This window comes from Rhopalosiphum padi, chromosome 2, assembly GCF_020882245.1.
Source record: "Rhopalosiphum padi isolate XX-2018 chromosome 2, ASM2088224v1, whole genome shotgun sequence".
NCBI lineage: Eukaryota > Metazoa > Arthropoda > Insecta > Hemiptera > Aphididae > Rhopalosiphum > Rhopalosiphum padi.
In genome coordinates, this window is record NC_083598.1 from 26,689,620 (window position 1) to 26,708,337 (window position 18,718).

The following is an 18,718-nucleotide window of genomic DNA, read 5'->3' on the forward strand; positions in this document are numbered from 1 at the left end:
ATTATTCACATTATTGATGGAGTCAGAGAGATTGACCGACGTTGATAGGTCGAGGTCAGCTTTATATACGATACTAATACTATTTGGCCAAACGTAGTTATCAAAATAAATTACAATATAGTATCTATTAAGATTAAAACTACTTCGTTTTAATTTGTTGTTATTGTTTTATCTCGTATAAGCTGATAATATATACTCGCATAATACTCTTGTATTAATATAATAAAAGGGTGAAGTGCTAAAGTGTATTAAAACGCATTTAAATGAATAAATAAATAACGTCAAACGAGTATACAATCACTTTTACCCAACCTCGAGTCGTCATTTTAAAAAGTGATTTATATATATGTTTGCCTACTATTCGTACCGTAACCGTACTGCGACCTGTAGTACAATGTTAAATAACAAATGTAAGCCATTAGGTGTCCGCTCCCAATTAATACAGAGACGCGCGTAGTCTGAAACCATATATATATTATATTATTATTATTATTATTATTATTATTATATACATATAGCCGGGCGGCGAGGGAATGCGCGACTCGAATGTACGACGCCGCCGCCAACGCCGCTCGTCTTCCGCATCCGGTCACAGCGGTGCGTCGTTATATTATATACCTATACATAATTAGGGCGTGGTAAAAATGTTCCTCTTGCCCACTCCTCACCCCCGGGCATGCTCTAATATACGCGCGGTACGACGATGCGATACTAATATTATAATACGCGAACAGACGTTTTTTTTATAGCGTCAACACATACGCACAATGTATATTAACGGGTAATTATACCATACGAGTATATATTTTAATGACGTACACACGATATATAATATTATAATAAGCGCGTGCGATGTATACGATTCGCGCCTACAATGATATTACGTATTTACGTCGATGTGCTCGAATTATTTTAAGTATAATTACTTGGCCTACATGAAGTGTTAACAATATATTGTATTTATCTTTACGAGTTTACGAAAAATACACCGACACGGGCCCCAATTATTTATGTTTACTTAAATATTAAACTTATATTTGAGTGCTGTAAATTATTTTTGTTTCAATTCTATACATAATATTCTGCTCGCTGTTTTGATGCTGAACTTCTTTCTCGCTGCTGTTAACCAGTAATTTAATTTCAACTACCCGAATTCGTAGTGACTCAAATAATTGTATCCTTGTTTTCAAGGGTTGAGCCCGTGTGTATTATAAATAAATAAGTATCGCATGCCCACAGTAGATTTATTAATCTTTGTGGTGGATACACGGGTTCGTTATAAACGTATACTAAACGTCACAGTGAATAATGCGCGATGAACGCCTACATATATATCCATATGAAATTAACATAATATCGGGCCTAACAGATATGTGTATGGTATAGGTTAAAATTAAATCACTCATTAAATCGTTAATAAATATATTATAATTATCGGATATATTATATGTAAACTAATTGTTTATTGGACGGTTGATTAAAAATTTACTTTAATCATCGTGATATTTATAGGTACATAATATTGTATTAATAGTGTATTATAATTTAGTCGTTACAATGACATGGGCGCCGGTGCGATGTAGTGTCAACTGCAGGGCGCGACTGGCCATGATCGCGTTAAATAATAGTGACGATCGAGTGCCCGGTCTCGAACACATCACGTCCGCCGATATTCGTACGATGCTCGCGGAAAATAAACGCCGCCGACGACACCGGAAACGCTCGTGTAAGCGAAAAATGAAGTCTTGCTGCACCACACGACCGCAACTACCCCCCCCCCCCGCCCATTTCACCTGGTGGTTCGATGTCTCATACATATTACATATACAGATAGTCATCCCGCGGGAGGGCGTGCGCAATAAACTTCGGTAATTTGACAACTTTGGCGGCGCATTCGAAAAACACGTTTTATTTTCTTTTCGATGTACCCACACACTCACGCTCGCACAGATATATACAGGGTGATTCACCAAGCATACTCGTCCTCCCCTTGTTCTTCAATCTTGCAGTTATTTAAAATCTGATTTTTAGAATTTTTTAGTACACTTAAAGACTATGTATTCAAATTATTGAAATTTTTTAAAATACTTTAGAAGTTAACCGTATAATACACAACTTCAAACTTTAAGTGTGCACAGTGCACGACAAACTTTGTCAGTTTATCAGTGTGTGTAACCAATTGCGATCAGTGACTTCATTTTTAAAATGAGAAATTCCATTTTTTTTTTTATTATAAATAATTAAGTGGATAATTTTTTAGAAACTTTTGATGTATAGGTATCTAACTTAAAATTCAAACAAGTAGTTTTTAAATTATTTAACATTGTATAACTGTGGATTATAAGCCCATGATAATGAGTTTGGAAGATATGGAAGCTATGACAATTTTAAAATTTTAGTAATTTATTTTAACCTATCAATGTTTATAATTTATAAACAGTGTAAAAGTCTAATAAATGCCAGATCTGATAATACATCTATTTTGTATTTTTGTAAAACCATATTTTAGAACTACCTATTATCCCTAATATGAATATTTTAATAACTGATAAATTACTCATTTAAATTTGAAATTAGATACATCAAAAATTCTAAAAAAGATGTTCTACTAAATAGTTTATAGTGAAAAAGGTGAGTTTTCATTTTAAAAACAAACATATCCACAGGGTACTCCTTAAGTATACAAAAACTCTCAAGAATTTGAAAATATTACGGTTTTTAAGTGTAGGTATATAACAATTTTAAAAATCTTTATTAAATATGGTGAAATGGGTGTGAGCATGATTACATACTGAATCACCCTATATATAATATCAACGTTTATTCCACATATATATATATACCATGTATGTGAGTATATGTGCGTACTAGCATGTGCGCGGATTAACGAACAAGATTATATTGAGTCATAGAATAGGTAAAAACAATATCAGCTAGTACATCACAATTCATTCTGCCACCAACGTCCAACACTTATATAAACGATAATTGCACGATGCATAATAGGTTATAATATTTATTATTATAAATAACCTAGCCAACAGTGGTGTATTTTGGGTGATTTTTCGGGAAGTGTACAAAATATTCCTTAATGACCCGGTTAAATTCGAAATATTCCTGGATATTCCAAATAAACTGCGTAAACTTAGCTTAAAAATATATGTTAAATATTTGTAATGTTAAATTAATTTCACTTTTACAGTGTTTAAATATTTTAACAGACATGAATAAAATACAAATACATTGGATTTTTTTTTAAGTCGAGGGTGTCCAAACATATTACATGAACATCCTCCTCCCCCCACCCAAAAAAAAAAAAATACGCCACTGCTAACCAATAAACCTATATCGATGTATGCTCGTTTAGTAGGTATTTATTTTTAATTTCAAGAGCAACCACTTACAAAAACGTTTATATCAGGTAATAACTTCAATGTTTTATTTTCACTCCCTAAACTAGTTACGTGCAACATACCAAATTTGCGTTCAGCAGATTCAGTCTTTGTTGTTATAACTTATTTAATATTAGAGAGAATGATATAAGTACTGTAAAATTTCAATCATTACCCTCAATATTTACTGGCTCAAACTTTGGCCCAACCAAAAACAACATATTTTCACAGTTGATCATAAATTTCAGAAATATTAATTGAATATATTTATTTAATTTAAGATTAAAATCATATTATTTCGTTATATAGAAAATGTTCGTGAAATATTGATCAATATTCAATACGTTACACCATGTTTCTACAATGTAGGTTTAATTTTTTGATACTAAGACTGGCAAGAATCACTGTTAGATACAAAATTACTACCAATAAGAAATCTAATCGTCTAGAATAAATAGACAAACTCCAAATTTAAAATTCTAGAAAGGGATTAGACGATTAAAGTATTAAACAATAATTGTGCTGTATTGACATCAATTACCTACTATTAGTTTAACCCGTGTAATATTTAATGAATCGTTATAAATAGTATAATTTTAAAAATTATGAAATTGTCTATAAATTCATATATTATATATTTCATAAACACATTATTATTATTATTTATTATTGTATAAATAATCAAATTAAACAATCCATATTATCACTTTATTCAGAAGTACCTACTCTGAGATAACTGCAATATTACATCAATTAAATTTTAAAATATGTTTTTTTTTTCAATTGGAAGGGACCGTACAAATATTTTTAAATGCAAAAATAAATTAGATTAAAAAATCATAAATATACAATGTACAATATATTATTAGAAAATAAAGAAGTTTAGAAGTGGAGATTTTAAAAATCTAATGGAAAATAATGTTGATTAACTATTAATGTTGTATAATGGAAATAAATAAGTACCTAGCTGATAACAGAAGTGCTCTGACATTACTAAATATTTGTACCTACTTATTATGTATAATTTATAATTTTATACAAATTATATTAAATTCAGAACTTAATAATTTATGTAAATTTATAATGATTAACCATAACAAATATTATAACCTTCACATGATTGTTTTCTCGTATAGGTATTCTGGTCATCAATAAAAAAAAATAATGTGATGTCATAGAATAATTATTCTGTGGTAATATTAAATTGTTTTGGAAATCAGTCTTCTGTTGCTTTATAAACTTGTACCAATTGTATCCATCCATATTCTCTGTTTCTTATTTACTACTTTGAACAATATTTTCAGCATTTCATTTCTGAAACAAATTTGTGTAAAATGAAATAAAAATATATTTTACATTCAAATTGCTTTTGCTCTTCAGTTCTTATTAGTTGGTAAAATATTGGATTTTCATAAAAATTTGATAAAATTCGATATAATCATTTGAATAATAAAATGTAGGTACAACTGAATAACCTAACATAAAATCACACCAAACAATACGGTTCATTTATTTATAATGTTAAGTACCCTATGTGATTATTTTTTCTTCTGCAGTTTCAAATTTTATTTCGACGGTTATTGTTAAAAAACTAAAAGATAAAATATTATATAATAATGCATCGTATAATTATATTATATGCATTGTATATTTATCAAAATAATTTAATTTTTAGAACCAGATAAAAAAAATTGGGAAGTCAAGGATTGAGTATGGCCATAAGTAAACATAAATACATAAATACATTAAATATTAATATAATAGACATAGTTCCTTACTGTATTTGTTTATTTTTAATATTACACATAATTCGGAAAAATTTAAAATATTAAAAAAAAATTTTTATAAAATATTCTTAATATAATATATGAAAATATAAATTATATTGTAATACAAATTAATAATATTACATTTTATGAACACAAATAATAATTTTTATTTAATTCAATCATCTGAATCATTTGTACTTCCAGAACTATCATCTAAAACACTATTATAAAAAAAATGTTCTTCTGCTTTCACGCGCTCTTTGTATCTTGCAAAACGTAATTCATAGTCGTCAATATTATCTTCTGAATCACTACTGCTATCACCTAAAAAAAAATACAGTGCAAAATGAAAAATTTTCTTTATTTAATAAACAAACTATTTTATTTATAATTAACATTTTATAACATTTAATAAAATTCAATAAATATAAAAAGTATACTAACTGTGTATTTTCCATTGTTTTGATTTAGAAACCAGATCTTGACAAAAATCATCTTCGCTAAAATTTAAAAAGAATTAATTAATTATTAATTTATGATCATATAATTAAACATTTCTCATCTTTGATAGATCTAATATCTATATTCTGTAATAAAGAAAAGTAATAGAATAAATGGAATTAGAAAAAATGTGTTAATGCATTACATTGTCTTGGTTGAGAGCCAGGTTAGAAGTAAAGACCATTTAATAAAAACATATCTATAAATTTATGAACAAAATACCATTTATTAATTTATACAGATTAAATCCACAATATATTAAATGAATAAGTGTAACTTTCATAAGTCATAACTATATTTTGTTCAATTTGAGAATGGCCAGTTTCCTGCATACTAAATGAGATTGTATGTTAATTCGACCCATCTAATGTAAAGATGGCAATGATCGTATACCAATCATATCTGACAAATAAAGAAGGGTGAGTAGTTAACTAGGTTGGTGCTAGTATTAGGAATAGATGCACAGTTTCAACATGTTTTTGTCTGCACCTTAGCTATTCTTAAATTTATACAATTTGAGTATAGTTCAATAATTTAAAACAAATACTATTTTTTAAATTAATTTAAAAAAAAATTAAAAATTCATGAAGTAAAACAACTTTATAGTATGTTCCAAGTATATTTTTTTGAGTGAATTATTGTAATGGATGAGTTAAATTGTGGTGATTTGTGTCGTCAACTTGAAGGCGTCCAAAGGAAATTCCAAAGTTATGTCAGTTACTCTTTGAAAATTTCTTGCCCTCCTCACGACTATACTCCCGTCTCATCTAAATTCAACCTATCCACATTAGCTGACCGTCAATACTCTCACAACATTTTCTTCCTTACAAAACTTATCTCCACGGAAATTGACGCTCCAACTCTTCTCACTAATTAACTTTAAAGTACCTTCCCGTTTTACTTGCAATAACACTCCATTTCATGTACCTCTCTGCTCAATCTATTATATGTCCAACGAACCAATTAAACGCTTAATGAAATTAGCAAATGAGGACTCCTACTTCCTTAGTTTATAAGTTAATTTTAGATGTCATTAGTATTAATCAGTCATACTTTTGTTATATTAAATGTACCTTTTTAACCTGGGCTTAAGCCAGTTTATATGTAAACAAAATAAATAAATTAAATAAATTTGAATTTAATGAAAATGATTACATCCAATAGTCTAATAATAATAATATTTTTTACTACTTATATTAAAACTAAATAAATATAATGTAATTAATATATATTATAATAAAATTACTCGTTCTCCATTTCATCCTCGTCAGGATAATCATTTCTCCAATTCCCTTCATCATTGGAATCATCATCATCTTCACAATGTGAAGAATCATTATCAGAGTTATCAATATTACTACAAATATTATAAAAATTCTCTGAATCTAAACCATGTACACTGAAAATAAAATTCATACAATTTTTAATTCTCTTAAAGCAGGTAAAATGAATAAATAGTAATTAAAAATGGTACCTATCAATATCTTGTATATCAATTGATTTATCATCATTATTTAATGCATAATATAAATCGTATACATAGTCAATTGAAATGCCTTCATCTATTAAGGGCTTGCTACTGTCTTCTGCTTGCTTAACAAAATCAACAACTTTTATTTCTGAATTCTCTCCATCTATTTCTCCAATGGGTACTGTATCTTGTTTAACAGCTCTGAGAGTATTAACTAGCTAAAAAAAATAATTTTATGTAGGCACTTAATATTATTAACCACGGAATTAATTAATAAGTTTATATTTTATAACTTAGTAAACATAATTATATAATATTATTATTTAACAATATATTAAGTTAAATATTATACAGTAAATTCTTATTATTTCGAATGTTGCTATCTCAACCTACATTAAAAAATTCCCTTGAAATTACCATTACACTTAATAGCGTTTTTCTCTCAATAACTCAAAATAAAATTAACCGTTTTTCGTTATCTTGAATACATAAATAATATTTTTATTACGGTAAGAACAAAATATTAAGCAGAACATTCAGTATAGTGATTGTGATTTTACGCGTTTAGTCAATATTTGTATTCATTCATATATAATATAGTGAAATGGAAAATAGTAAAATAGGCATAAATTAAATGACCTTACAATTAATTTAATTAAAAAAAAAAAAATAATATTAAACAAACTTTAATGACAGATTTAAAAAAAAATGTATTTACATATTATTGTAGTTTATTGAGTAGTATTAGTACTTAAAGTATTCAAATTATGTATTTTAAGCATTCAAATTATTTACCAATATTTTTAATAAAACTCGATATTTCAAAGTTTTTCCTGTTCCCCTTAAGATTTGACATAATGAATATCAACTGTATTTGTAAAAGTAGGTACAATCAGGAAACAAGAACTGAAGAACTGACTAATTCCTCTAATCTTAGCATAGATTATTATTAATATTAGTTTAAAAGCAATTATAAACTACTTAATTCAAAAAATAATTTTGAACTCAAATTAGTTAACAACAAGTGCTCCAAGATTTCAAGAACAAAGAATTTGTAATAAAACTTTAACAATGCTCATAAAATCTAAAATGTATTACCATTTTTAACTAAGATGGTTGCATGACAAAATACAAGTATAGGTATTTACTTTTATTTATAATTGCTATTAAATATTATTAACAATTTAAGCACCTACTGCATGACTTAATGAGTAATAAATAATAACTATAATTTATGACAAACCTTTAAACGTTTATCTTTTGAATGTTCAATCACATCATTAATGTTTTTGTTTTTGTTCTTCTTTGTTAACATTTTTACAGATTGTTCTTCTCTGACTTCTTTCAATATTTGAGATAAGTTTTCATACTAAAATTAAATAATGATGAGTATTTCTATATAACTAAAATATGACAATACCATAATGTATATTATGTTACTATATATTAATATCCATGAATTAAGATAGATACCAAGCAGTTTTCAAACTGTCGTATGCAAAGTCTTAATGTGGTAGTACAGAAAATAAATAAATTCATATTTTTACTAATATTTGTAATAAATCTAATATTATTTTATATTTTGGGTAAATACTAAATATTGTAAATTTTTATTTATTATTTGATATTTTTGTACTTTATTATTGATGTACAGAATTACAGAAAATACATCAAAAGGCTATAATTGTTGACATAATATATCACATGCAAACATGGATAATTCTTTTTTACATTATATCTGTTTGCCATACATATTTCACAATAAGATTTAACTATAAATTTATAATTGGCTGTTTAATTTAATCACACTAGTCAACGTACACAGTAAGTAGTATATTATCATAGACATATTAATATGTCTATGTATATTATGTACGAAATCATGTATGAAGATTTTGGGTTAATAGCAGTACATGATATATGGTATAATCCATTATATGTCTTATTATGTGTATAGGTAGTATGAAAAAAAATAAAATCACAGTATCCACAGTTGTATTAATTTAACACATTTAAAAGCAATTTTACAAAATATTATACAAAAATAGAATTAATATTATTTTCATAATACTGAATTGAATACAATTAAAGATAAAAAATTAACTGTAAAATTGATATTACAACAAAACAACTTATGAGTCTTGTCTAGTTGGTTATAGTAAAAAAAATACTCACTTCGTCTTTTAAAGTGGCAGCAAATTGAAATACACAATCTCTACTGAAATCTGTACCGACAGTTTTTAATTTCTTGTGGGATACAACAATAGAGTTAAACGGATCTTCGTTATGACGCCTTTTGACACGAACAAATGCCATAGTTATAACTTATTATTAACTTATATAGTCAACCTTAATACGTGGTCACACAGGTCGCAGACTCGAAGTATAAACAATGTTCTAAAATTCTAAATGAACATCAAGTATTCAAGTTAAAACCACAAGCAGAACAGTATTCAAGATGTAACACTGCTGCTTTAAAGCTTTAAGGCTTTATCACAACTTCGCAAGTGTACAACGACCGCGAACACGCTACACACTACACAGTAAAGTTAGCATAGATAACATAATAAAGTTAGTAGTGTTAGTACACACAATTACAACAAAAAAATAGTACAATACAAATTATATCTTTTTTATCACAATCACTACAAACATAATATTGTATTATCTGTGATATATTATTACATACCACGGTCGCATATCAACAAACACAAATAACAATTTTATTATGAAACCACGGACTAAGGAAGCCGCCAATTTTTGTTTTATCATCCGTCTAATATCGTTCTGCGGTTTAATCATTTGAACTGACGGACAATATTTGCGTCACTTGCGATATTACGATAATAATATTCAAAATTCTTGGTTCTTAACATAGAATAAAGCTGAATGCTGATAATTCTTAGTTTCTTACTGTAATTTTTAATGTTAATATCATTCTTGAAAAATTTAAGACTGTAAAATTCCAGTTTTAATTTTTCCATACATAGTTATTCTAAAGGCTAACAAAGTATAAATATTATAAACATTTTGATTACCTATAAAAAATAATGGTACTTTTATAAGTTTTGACAATGAGTCATATTAATATCATTGTGCTTAAATATTTTTTGAACTACTGTTGATATAATTTGAATCTACAATTGTGAAACAGAATAACTGGAATATAATTTATATTTTATAACTTAGTAAACATAATTATATAATGGTACTCTCATTGAATTTCGAACAATTACAACTAAGATCTGAGTATTTACACACAAATTCAAAACATACACACTTTCACGAGGATGGTGAAAATACTTTGTTAGTTTCATGGGATGATTGTGTTATGGTTTTATATTCATTAAACAATTTACCTGAAGCTAGTCTTTGGAATCCTATTGAACCTATTGTAAGTTATTATATAATACATTTGTCATACATTTTGAGAAACCTATCTATACTAAACTTTTAAGTTAGTTAATATATCTATGTTAAATACCTTTATAAATACCTAGGCACCTTGTTGTTAACAAGTACAGTATTAAAGTGTTTTTAATTAATTTATATATTTTTATGTATATACATTATATATATTCAAATTAAAATAATTAAAATGTATTTGATACAATGACATATTATAATATGTGAATATATAAATAAATGATAAATCTCAAATTATATATAACCTATATTGGTATAAATAAAATATACTAATTACTTATATGTACTTTATAGTATAAATTATATAGTTATAGACTTATAGTACATACTAGATTATATACATTGGTATATTTTTTATTATTATTTATATATTATAAAAACCAACCAAACATAACTATGGTAAAATACTCAAGTATTAAAGTATACACTAATATTTCAACAACAAAATAGATAAATTATATACAATTCGATTAACATGTATCTTTATTTTGACTAGATTGTGCCAATAAGTAATCCAATAATATCAATATTGACCTTTAATTCAAAAATGTATTGTGTTGATAAAATTGGATCTATTTATCATCTAAAACAAGTTCAACGGTAATTTATTCGCTACAAATTGTTTGACATAAATTTATTTTGATTTAATATTTTAGTGATTCTCCAGACTTATTTGATTGTTCTGGGTCTGCTCCAATTATTCAACAGCCACTATCCAGCAATTATGAATGGAAACCCTTCTACTCTCAAAAGTGTCCATGTGAAGTTTTAGGAACAACTTGCTATTCAGATGGAATTGCTCTAATAACAGCAATGGGAGAATGGATAATTCTACAAATGTTAAAAATTACTATTAATGATAATAATGAACCAACTATATTCAATACCTGCAATAAACAAATTAGATCTCAGAAACCGGTAATAAAATAAAAAAGATATTCAGATACTAACAATAATAATTGTATGTACAATTAGTTTCCATTTGTAGTTACTTCGTTTATATCTTGTACTTGGAGGGATTGGTTCAGCAGCCAAAGAGCAAGAGAACTTTTTGGATTAAATGTAATTGATAGTCTAGACATTTTCTTAATAGCAACAGAAGAATCTAAAATATATTGTACAACATCTAATGTGGTCAATAAAAATGTTTCATTATTTTTAAATAATCCACAAAAAATTCTACACATACAATTTTCCGATTTTGGTAATAATTTTGGGGATAACCTTTATTTACTTTTTAAATTATTATAATTTTGTCAATGTTTTAGAATCAAAAAAATTGCTGTTGGTGTCATCTGATGGAGTTCTTACAGTCGTCCATTGTGTTGAAAATATTGATTCAACATTCGTTTACCTGGCAGTTACAAAAACAGTTGCTACATATATTGTCGACCATACGCTGATTTTAAGTGATGGTGTTAATTTATTTCTTATTACATTGGATAAGCAATTTTCTAAAATAGACAAACAAGTGGTAACTCTGTTGAAAGGTATTATTTTAGTTTTAAATTCCTGTATAAAAAGTATCTTATTCCATTGTTAAATATTTATATTTTAGGAGTTAACTCATTAAGCCTATTTCAGTCCAATAACATTATTGCAATGACTCGATTAAATAAAGTGTATAAATTATCTGCTAAACATGAAGTGATCACTCAAGAAGAAGAACTCAAGTTTAAATTTAATGAAAAATCAACTTTAGAAAACATAAAAGTTCTTTGTAAGAATATAGAATCTTTAGAAGAGCAACATGATAATATGAATAAATACATAAATGCAGTATCTATTGTTGCTCGCAAAGATTCAGTTGCTCAATATTGTTCATTAAACCTTTTAATATATTCAGGTTATATTGTTTATTCAATTTTATTTACTAATTTCAATAAAATATTAAAATATTTCAAACGTAGGTGCTAAAGCCGTCAAATTAGGAGCTTGTCAAAGTGAATATATTTTTGCAATCAAACTTTCCACAAATTGTTCATGGTTATCACTTCCATCTTCAATTTGGCAACTTTTGGTTCGGATTACTGATAATAACAATTTGTCATCAAACTGTGGCCTACATTCTTTTGACGTTGATCTCTTTGACAATAATCATCCATTACTGGTGAAACACCATTTATTGGCAACAGTTGCTGAAAATTGTACATCTGGTTCAGTACACTGTGAATTAGTGTGTCAAGTACAAAATGATTCAATCAATCGTTGTTTGATTATTCCATTAAATCCAATAAAATTAAATTCATTATATTTTGTAAAAGCTGAAAAACGAGAAAAGATACTGGTGATTAATCCTTTGGAAGATCGACATAAGTATGTTTTTAAATTTCCAGAAAATGTATCATTATCAGATTGTTTGACTATTATTACAAACAGAAATAAACACAGAACATCAAAATCATTTTATAAAAATATAATCGGTAAGTGCTAAAATCAGTATTTCCCAGTTGAAGGTTTTTTTCAATTGAATATTTCCTCCATGCTGTATACTTATTAGTTTAATTTATTATTTTAAAAGTAAAATGTAGAACTTATTATAGTATTAGTATTTATACTATTTGAATCAACAAGTATATTAATTATAAATAAGATTCAAAAGTAATATTCAATAGACATATTAATATTTATAGATCTATTGGTCTATGGATACAACATACAAGATACTAATAATCTCCTTGTATTATTTTAAATAATTAATTTCCAAGAAAAACTTACAAATAATTAAAAAATTTAAAATCTATATTATAAAATTTAAATTGTACAATTCATTGCAATATAAATTTAAAAAATATGATTGTATTTTATTGGTAAATATTTTTTAAAGAAAATATTCTATAATTGCAGTTGAGTGTACCTCATCATTGAGTAGATGACTGTAATATAAATTTGTATAATTGAATTCAATGATACATCATCACATATTAAAAATGATTCAGATGGCCGATAGGAGACAGTCTGATAGCCTATTTATGACTAATAAGTTTATCTTTAATTAGTTTTAATATTAGCATTATAGAGTAAAGTAATAGCTTAAACTTAATCTTAATTTTTTTTTAATATATCATTGCGTTTTTGAGTGAAGTAAAAAAATTTTAAGTCTATAAATAGTATTGTATTTAAACAAAATAACTAAAATTTTTCTTTATTTACTTATCAATTTTGATAATATTTGAACTTCAGTTTAAAAAAATTGAGACATAAATTCTTTAAATCTGGTTTTTAGTAAGAACTACTTATTATGAACCTTGTATGTATTATATTTTCAAGACTTTTCAACATTTTCAAAGTTAAACATTTCATAAAATTTTAACTGTAACAGTTTTGTAATTTTAATAAATTTTGTCAAAATTTGAGCTTCAAACAATTTATAAAAAAAAGTCTTAGTTATGTAATTTTAATATTTTTAAACTTCTTAAAGTTTAACAACTTATTTTTGATCTTATATAAATATTCTTACTTTTTGACTAAACCTAAACAATTTTATCAACATTTTTTGAAACTTTATTATTTATATACTATAATACAAACATAAATATTTGGTGAAAATTTCAAGTATCCACAATTTTTTGGTTTATAATACAATAAAATAAAATACATTTTAGTTTTCCCCAATTTTTAAGAAAAGTTCTGGAAATTTATTTTTGAGTTTATCATTTTTTTATTCTAGATAATACTCAAAATACATTACATTTAAATTATTTTGGAAAAATAGTCTCTATAATTTTGGACAACAAAATTACAAACACAATCACCATGGAGTGTCTAGATCAAGATGCTTTAGTTGCAGTTCGTAATGGAGTTTTTAGTGAACTTTCAAATGATCAACCAGCAATTATAAACTTTTCAGTTCTTGCAGACATACAAGTAAATATAATTATAAGTTTTTTATAAGGATTAATGTAATATTTCATTTATCTGGTTTTTAGAAACAACTTTGTTTACTAGAAGAATTATCAGTTAAAGATCGTCAAAACAAATATATTGTTAAAGAAATTAAAATTAAAATTCAAAACCAAATTAGTAATCATCTACCTTTGTAATCAGATATTTATTTAGTTGAATACAATAAATTATATTTTACTTTTCAACAAGCTTAAAATTAGTACACTTTTTATTCTTAAATTATTACTCTTGAGTAATACTTATACTCTACACTTAAGAATGTAAAATATTACATTTTTATTATGACCTTATACAAAACGTAGATACTAATTTAATAGAAAATCAAGTATAAGATATTCATTAAACCAACATTATCAATATAATAGCTTTGTCTATTCTTCCTGATCTCTGATAATATTTTGCTTTGGTCACTTATAATTATTTTATTTTATGTGTTTATCTAGTTATTTTGTTGCTATTTTGCCATTATTATTAAAAATTATAATGAGATATTTTATTAAATATAAATTAATATGACTTGATATCAATAATTATTTGACTTATAGTAGCAGGCGTGAATGCAGGAAAAAATTTCGGGGGAGGGGGGGCGGTTTGAAAAAATGTTCATAAATAGCATATTACTCATTTGCAGGTCAGGTAATTTATTTTTTGTTCCTGTTATTAAGGAGGGGTTAAACACCCAAAACCTCCCCTGCATTCGCGCTTGTATAGTAGTAATTAATTTATAAAAATTATAACTGAGAATGGAATTTTCCTCACTTATCCATTTATAATATAGAATAAGCAAAAACAAATAATTAGCTATTGTTATTGTTACTAAAAATGAATGATAATAAATCAGTCATTAAATTAGAAGAAATATAAAAAAAAATGGCATTAATACCGTACATACAAAATACAAATCAATTAGGTATACAAAAATAAATGATAATATACACTTTTTAATTGCATTTTATAATTTATTATATCTAATCAAAATCAGCTTAATTAATAATAGTTAATAACCTCTAAGTATTAAAAAAAAAAAAAAAATAATGATTTTATTCGTAGTAAATTATGAAGTATTAAAGTTTGGGGTTGATAAATGTTTAATCTGAAAAGAATTCAAATTAAGCTGGTAAACCAGCATTAATTTGTCCTTCAATACCACACTCGTCACTTCCTCTCAGTATTTTGAAAAAGCCATCACTACCCCAATCGGTGTTCCATGAATTAGCTACCAACCAGTAAGGTATTTCACCATTCTGAACACCCCAACCAAGGATTCTAATTGCATGACCTCCAAGAGCCTTACCAGCAACATGTTTATATACTCCTATAAATAATAAAAATTATTAATAGTTAGATTCATAAATTATTGATAATTAAAAGTTATATATACTAACCAGCTCTGTAAGCTACAAAATCTTCATATACAGTAAATGCACCTTCAACTGGACCATTTTTATAAATTTCTTGTCTGATTTGGTCGACATCATTGCTAATTGAGTATGCATTTTTACCTGATATTAAATTTTTTTTATAAATATCAATTAATAAAAATATTAGTAGGTATTTTTCATTTTATTGGATTTAGATTATTTACCACGGTGCAAATCTTTTTCATATGGCACCTTATATCCATCTTCACATTTTTTTTCACATTTAGGAGTTTTACCTCCTTCCTTACATGGTCCTCGAGTACCATTCACATGATGTTCACATGGAGCAATTTCATATGGAATACATCCCTATACCATAAATAAATAACATTAAATGGGTATTTATAATTTATTTATATGCTCCATATTGTCTACTTTTAGACTTTGCCCTACACAGACATGTTCAGTGGGACCCATTATCTTCTTGATGATTTATTAAATTGAAAATACTAATTAACAATTAAATCAATGAACTGTAATTTTAGGTATATCACAGTAAATGATGTTTATTATTAAAAAGTAAAAACATAATATATTAAAATATAATACATATATTGGCTATCATAAAATAAATACGTAGGAAATCAAAAATATTTAACCTAAATTACATTATTTCTGACGTTTTAGTAAACAATTATTGGTATAGACTGTGTAGAACTCATTATATTTCCTACGAGGGACAAAGGTGGATCGTTGAACGTTTACAATGTATAATTTAATTGATAAAGTAAACAATTACGTAAATTATTACCAATGGTGATAACTGATAAGTTTGGTAGAGATTTATTCACGGTCTTAGAAGATATCTTCTAAGACCGTGGATTTATTTATTCTTATTTCATCTATCAGTTATTTTTATCACAAATTCTTCTGAAGAGCAGCAGAGCAGCTGATATCACAGATATATAAAACAATGTTTAATATGAATATAATATGATATAATGTTTCATATATCTAAGGTAGATGCTGGTAATTTGGTTTTGCACCACTAATAATTACACTATTCATAGTAAAAAAAAAAAAAAATGGGCATGAGATATTGACTATTGAGATACGACATGTCGACATACCATTGGTTATAACTTATAAACAGAGCCGCATTAACCATTAGGCAGTGTAGGCACTGTGCCAAGGGTCTACGAAAAGTTGGTTAAAAATATACAAAAAAAGAATAGTATTAAAAAGTACAACTATGTTATGAAATTCAATTTTTTCTAATGGCTAGAATCTATACGGATGGCTTAATCCGACTCTGCTTATATATACGATTATTATAGATTTGTATAGTATTTTTTTAAATCAATGGTCATACTCTTTTGAAAAGTCTCTTTCTAGCACAAGGTAATACACCAATACGTATTTTCATTGATCGAAACATCAAAAAATCCTTTTAAATAAGGTCGTATCTATGTTAATTTTATTTTATTAGGTAGGCATCTATATGAAAATACTAAATGTCTAAAATATAAATACTTTCATACTACTGCATCCTCTTCTAAATAGTAAATTATACCTACCTAGCTAGTACCTATATCAATAATAAGCATTATGTACACAGAAATTATTACAACTTTTAAGTACCTACCAATAGATAAAAAAATAATTGATAAATTGAAACAAGTCGATATCATTTGTATTAATTTAAAATCAAAGAATTAATAACATCATTACCAATTTAGATCCATATGGGCCTCCGCTAACAATGCCTTTAGTTTTCCAATAGTGCCATGCTGCTCCAGGGAAACCTCCATTGCATCCAAAACCGCAAGACCAGCAACAGGATACTAAATTCTCGGCCGAAAAATGGAAATTTTTAGTGCCATTAGAATGAATGCAGACACGGTCAGACATAGCCTCTACAGCTCCAAAAGCCTGTAAATATCGTCGGAAAAGTAAAAATCGGAATCGAAGGACGCAAATTCAAATTGAAAATGTTAGGGAAACCTAATTATACCCAACAAGACCCGCATGAACCTTGGTCCCTGACTTCTCTAATGGTAGGGCAATTCGGCCAATGTTCCCTGGCGTCAAAAGTCTCCGGTAGATCGTTTGATTTTTCACTGTAAGACAACAGTTGTTCCAATTTGGGGTAATCTTTGTTCGTCTCGTGCACGCCCATCAATCCTTTGAAATAAGAAATCGGCGTGTTCTTGTGGAAATTACGGCCGGCCTGAAATAATACGTGACAACAACAATAATATGAGTAATTGACAAGGCACGATGATTACATCATAGACGTACGCTCCAATAATATTGTATCGAATTTATGTGATCGATGAACTCGTCCGACAACGGATCCATGTCGACGCGGATCTCATCGTCACCGCGTCCGAAACTGAAGATTAAAAATCCCGCGAGCACGAATATAATCGGCTTGAACATTTTGTAAGCTTAGTCTTAGCTGTTTGACTGAACTGCAGCAGCTGTAGTGCCGTGTGCGACGCGACCTGTACAGGCGAGTGGCAGCAGAGGACTAAATGTTATTTAATTAATGTTCTATACGAATATAAACGTAAACAACATAGGTATTTGTTTTAGAGGACTTTGATTGACGATAAAACGTAGGCGTACGTGCGCGTACCGTCCAACGAGAGACTAAAGAGGGAAGCCGTGTTGTCTGTGTTATGTAGTACATATATATATATATACACAGCAAGATTATATTTATACATGTATATATGTATAATGCATAACGCGTATAATATAATGCCCTCCTAATGGTACGATCAGAGGTTTTTGTTCGGATCAATGATAAGTGTATTATGTACAGCACATTGTAACGAACGCACGCGATAACCTTTGGACGCTGTACGTATATAGGAGAATTATATG

At 27.1% G+C, this 18,718-nt stretch overlaps 3 protein-coding genes across 3 annotated transcripts; 1 reads left to right on the top strand and 2 right to left on the bottom strand.

Annotated features, from left to right (window-relative positions):
- Positions 1 to 5,150: 5,150 nt before the first annotated feature.
- Positions 5,151 to 9,763, bottom strand: LOC132919818 (probable RNA polymerase II nuclear localization protein SLC7A6OS). Its single transcript, XM_060981692.1, has 6 exons — positions 9,309 to 9,763; positions 8,377 to 8,502; positions 7,137 to 7,351; positions 6,909 to 7,061; positions 5,606 to 5,661; positions 5,151 to 5,485 (listed from the first exon to the last, which is right to left on the bottom strand). The coding sequence occupies exons 1-6, from the start codon at positions 9,447 to 9,449 to the stop codon at positions 5,337 to 5,339; spliced, it is 840 nt and encodes a 279-aa protein (XP_060837675.1). The 5' UTR covers positions 9,450 to 9,763; the 3' UTR covers positions 5,151 to 5,336.
- An 80-nt stretch (positions 9,764 to 9,843) lies between these two features.
- LOC132919816 (uncharacterized) lies at positions 9,844 to 14,661 on the top strand. The gene is made up of 9 exons (XM_060981690.1): positions 9,844 to 10,527; positions 11,056 to 11,159; positions 11,216 to 11,477; positions 11,535 to 11,763; positions 11,828 to 12,049; positions 12,118 to 12,405; positions 12,470 to 12,982; positions 14,230 to 14,426; positions 14,489 to 14,661. The coding sequence occupies exons 1-9, from the start codon at positions 10,339 to 10,341 to the stop codon at positions 14,600 to 14,602; spliced, it is 2,118 nt and encodes a 705-aa protein (XP_060837673.1). The 5' UTR covers positions 9,844 to 10,338; the 3' UTR covers positions 14,603 to 14,661.
- A 737-nt stretch (positions 14,662 to 15,398) lies between these two features.
- Positions 15,399 to 18,483, bottom strand: LOC132919817 (cathepsin B). Its single transcript, XM_060981691.1, has 6 exons — positions 18,128 to 18,483; positions 17,841 to 18,056; positions 17,558 to 17,758; positions 16,051 to 16,195; positions 15,851 to 15,967; positions 15,399 to 15,780 (listed from the first exon to the last, which is right to left on the bottom strand). Exons 1-6 carry the CDS (start codon positions 18,266 to 18,268, stop codon positions 15,575 to 15,577), a joined length of 1,026 nt encoding a protein of 341 aa, XP_060837674.1. The 5' UTR covers positions 18,269 to 18,483; the 3' UTR covers positions 15,399 to 15,574.
- Between the last annotated feature and the right edge of the window lie 235 nt (positions 18,484 to 18,718).

What these genes read in the sequence shown, in the direction of transcription:
- LOC132919818 (XM_060981692.1), bottom strand. Translation starts at nt 9,449, where the DNA reads ATGGCATTTGTTCGTGTCAAAAGGCGTCATAACGAAGATCCGTTTAAC. An exon ending in CTGCCACTTTAAAAGACGAA is followed by an intron (nt 8,503 to 9,308) that starts GTGAGTATTTTT and finishes ATTTAATTTTAG; the next exon opens with TATGAAAACTTATCTCAAAT. An exon ending in AAAACAATGGAAAATACACA is followed by an intron (nt 5,486 to 5,605) that starts GTTAGTATACTT and finishes ATTTTTTTTTAG; the next exon opens with GTGATAGCAGTAGTGATTCA.
- LOC132919816 (XM_060981690.1), top strand. Translation starts at nt 10,339, where the DNA reads ATGGTACTCTCATTGAATTTCGAACAATTACAACTAAGATCTGAGTAT. An exon ending in AAACCTTTTAATATATTCAG is followed by an intron (nt 12,406 to 12,469) that starts GTTATATTGTTT and finishes TTTCAAACGTAG; the next exon opens with GTGCTAAAGCCGTCAAATTA. An exon ending in ATTTTATAAAAATATAATCG is followed by an intron (nt 12,983 to 14,229) that starts GTAAGTGCTAAA and finishes TTTTTATTCTAG; the next exon opens with ATAATACTCAAAATACATTA.
- LOC132919817 (XM_060981691.1), bottom strand. Translation starts at nt 18,268, where the DNA reads ATGTTCAAGCCGATTATATTCGTGCTCGCGGGATTTTTAATCTTCAGT. An exon ending in TGAAAAAGATTTGCACCGTG is followed by an intron (nt 15,968 to 16,050) that starts GTAAATAATCTA and finishes ATTTAATATCAG; the next exon opens with GTAAAAATGCATACTCAATT. An exon ending in TTTTGTAGCTTACAGAGCTG is followed by an intron (nt 15,781 to 15,850) that starts GTTAGTATATAT and finishes TATTATTTATAG; the next exon opens with GAGTATATAAACATGTTGCT.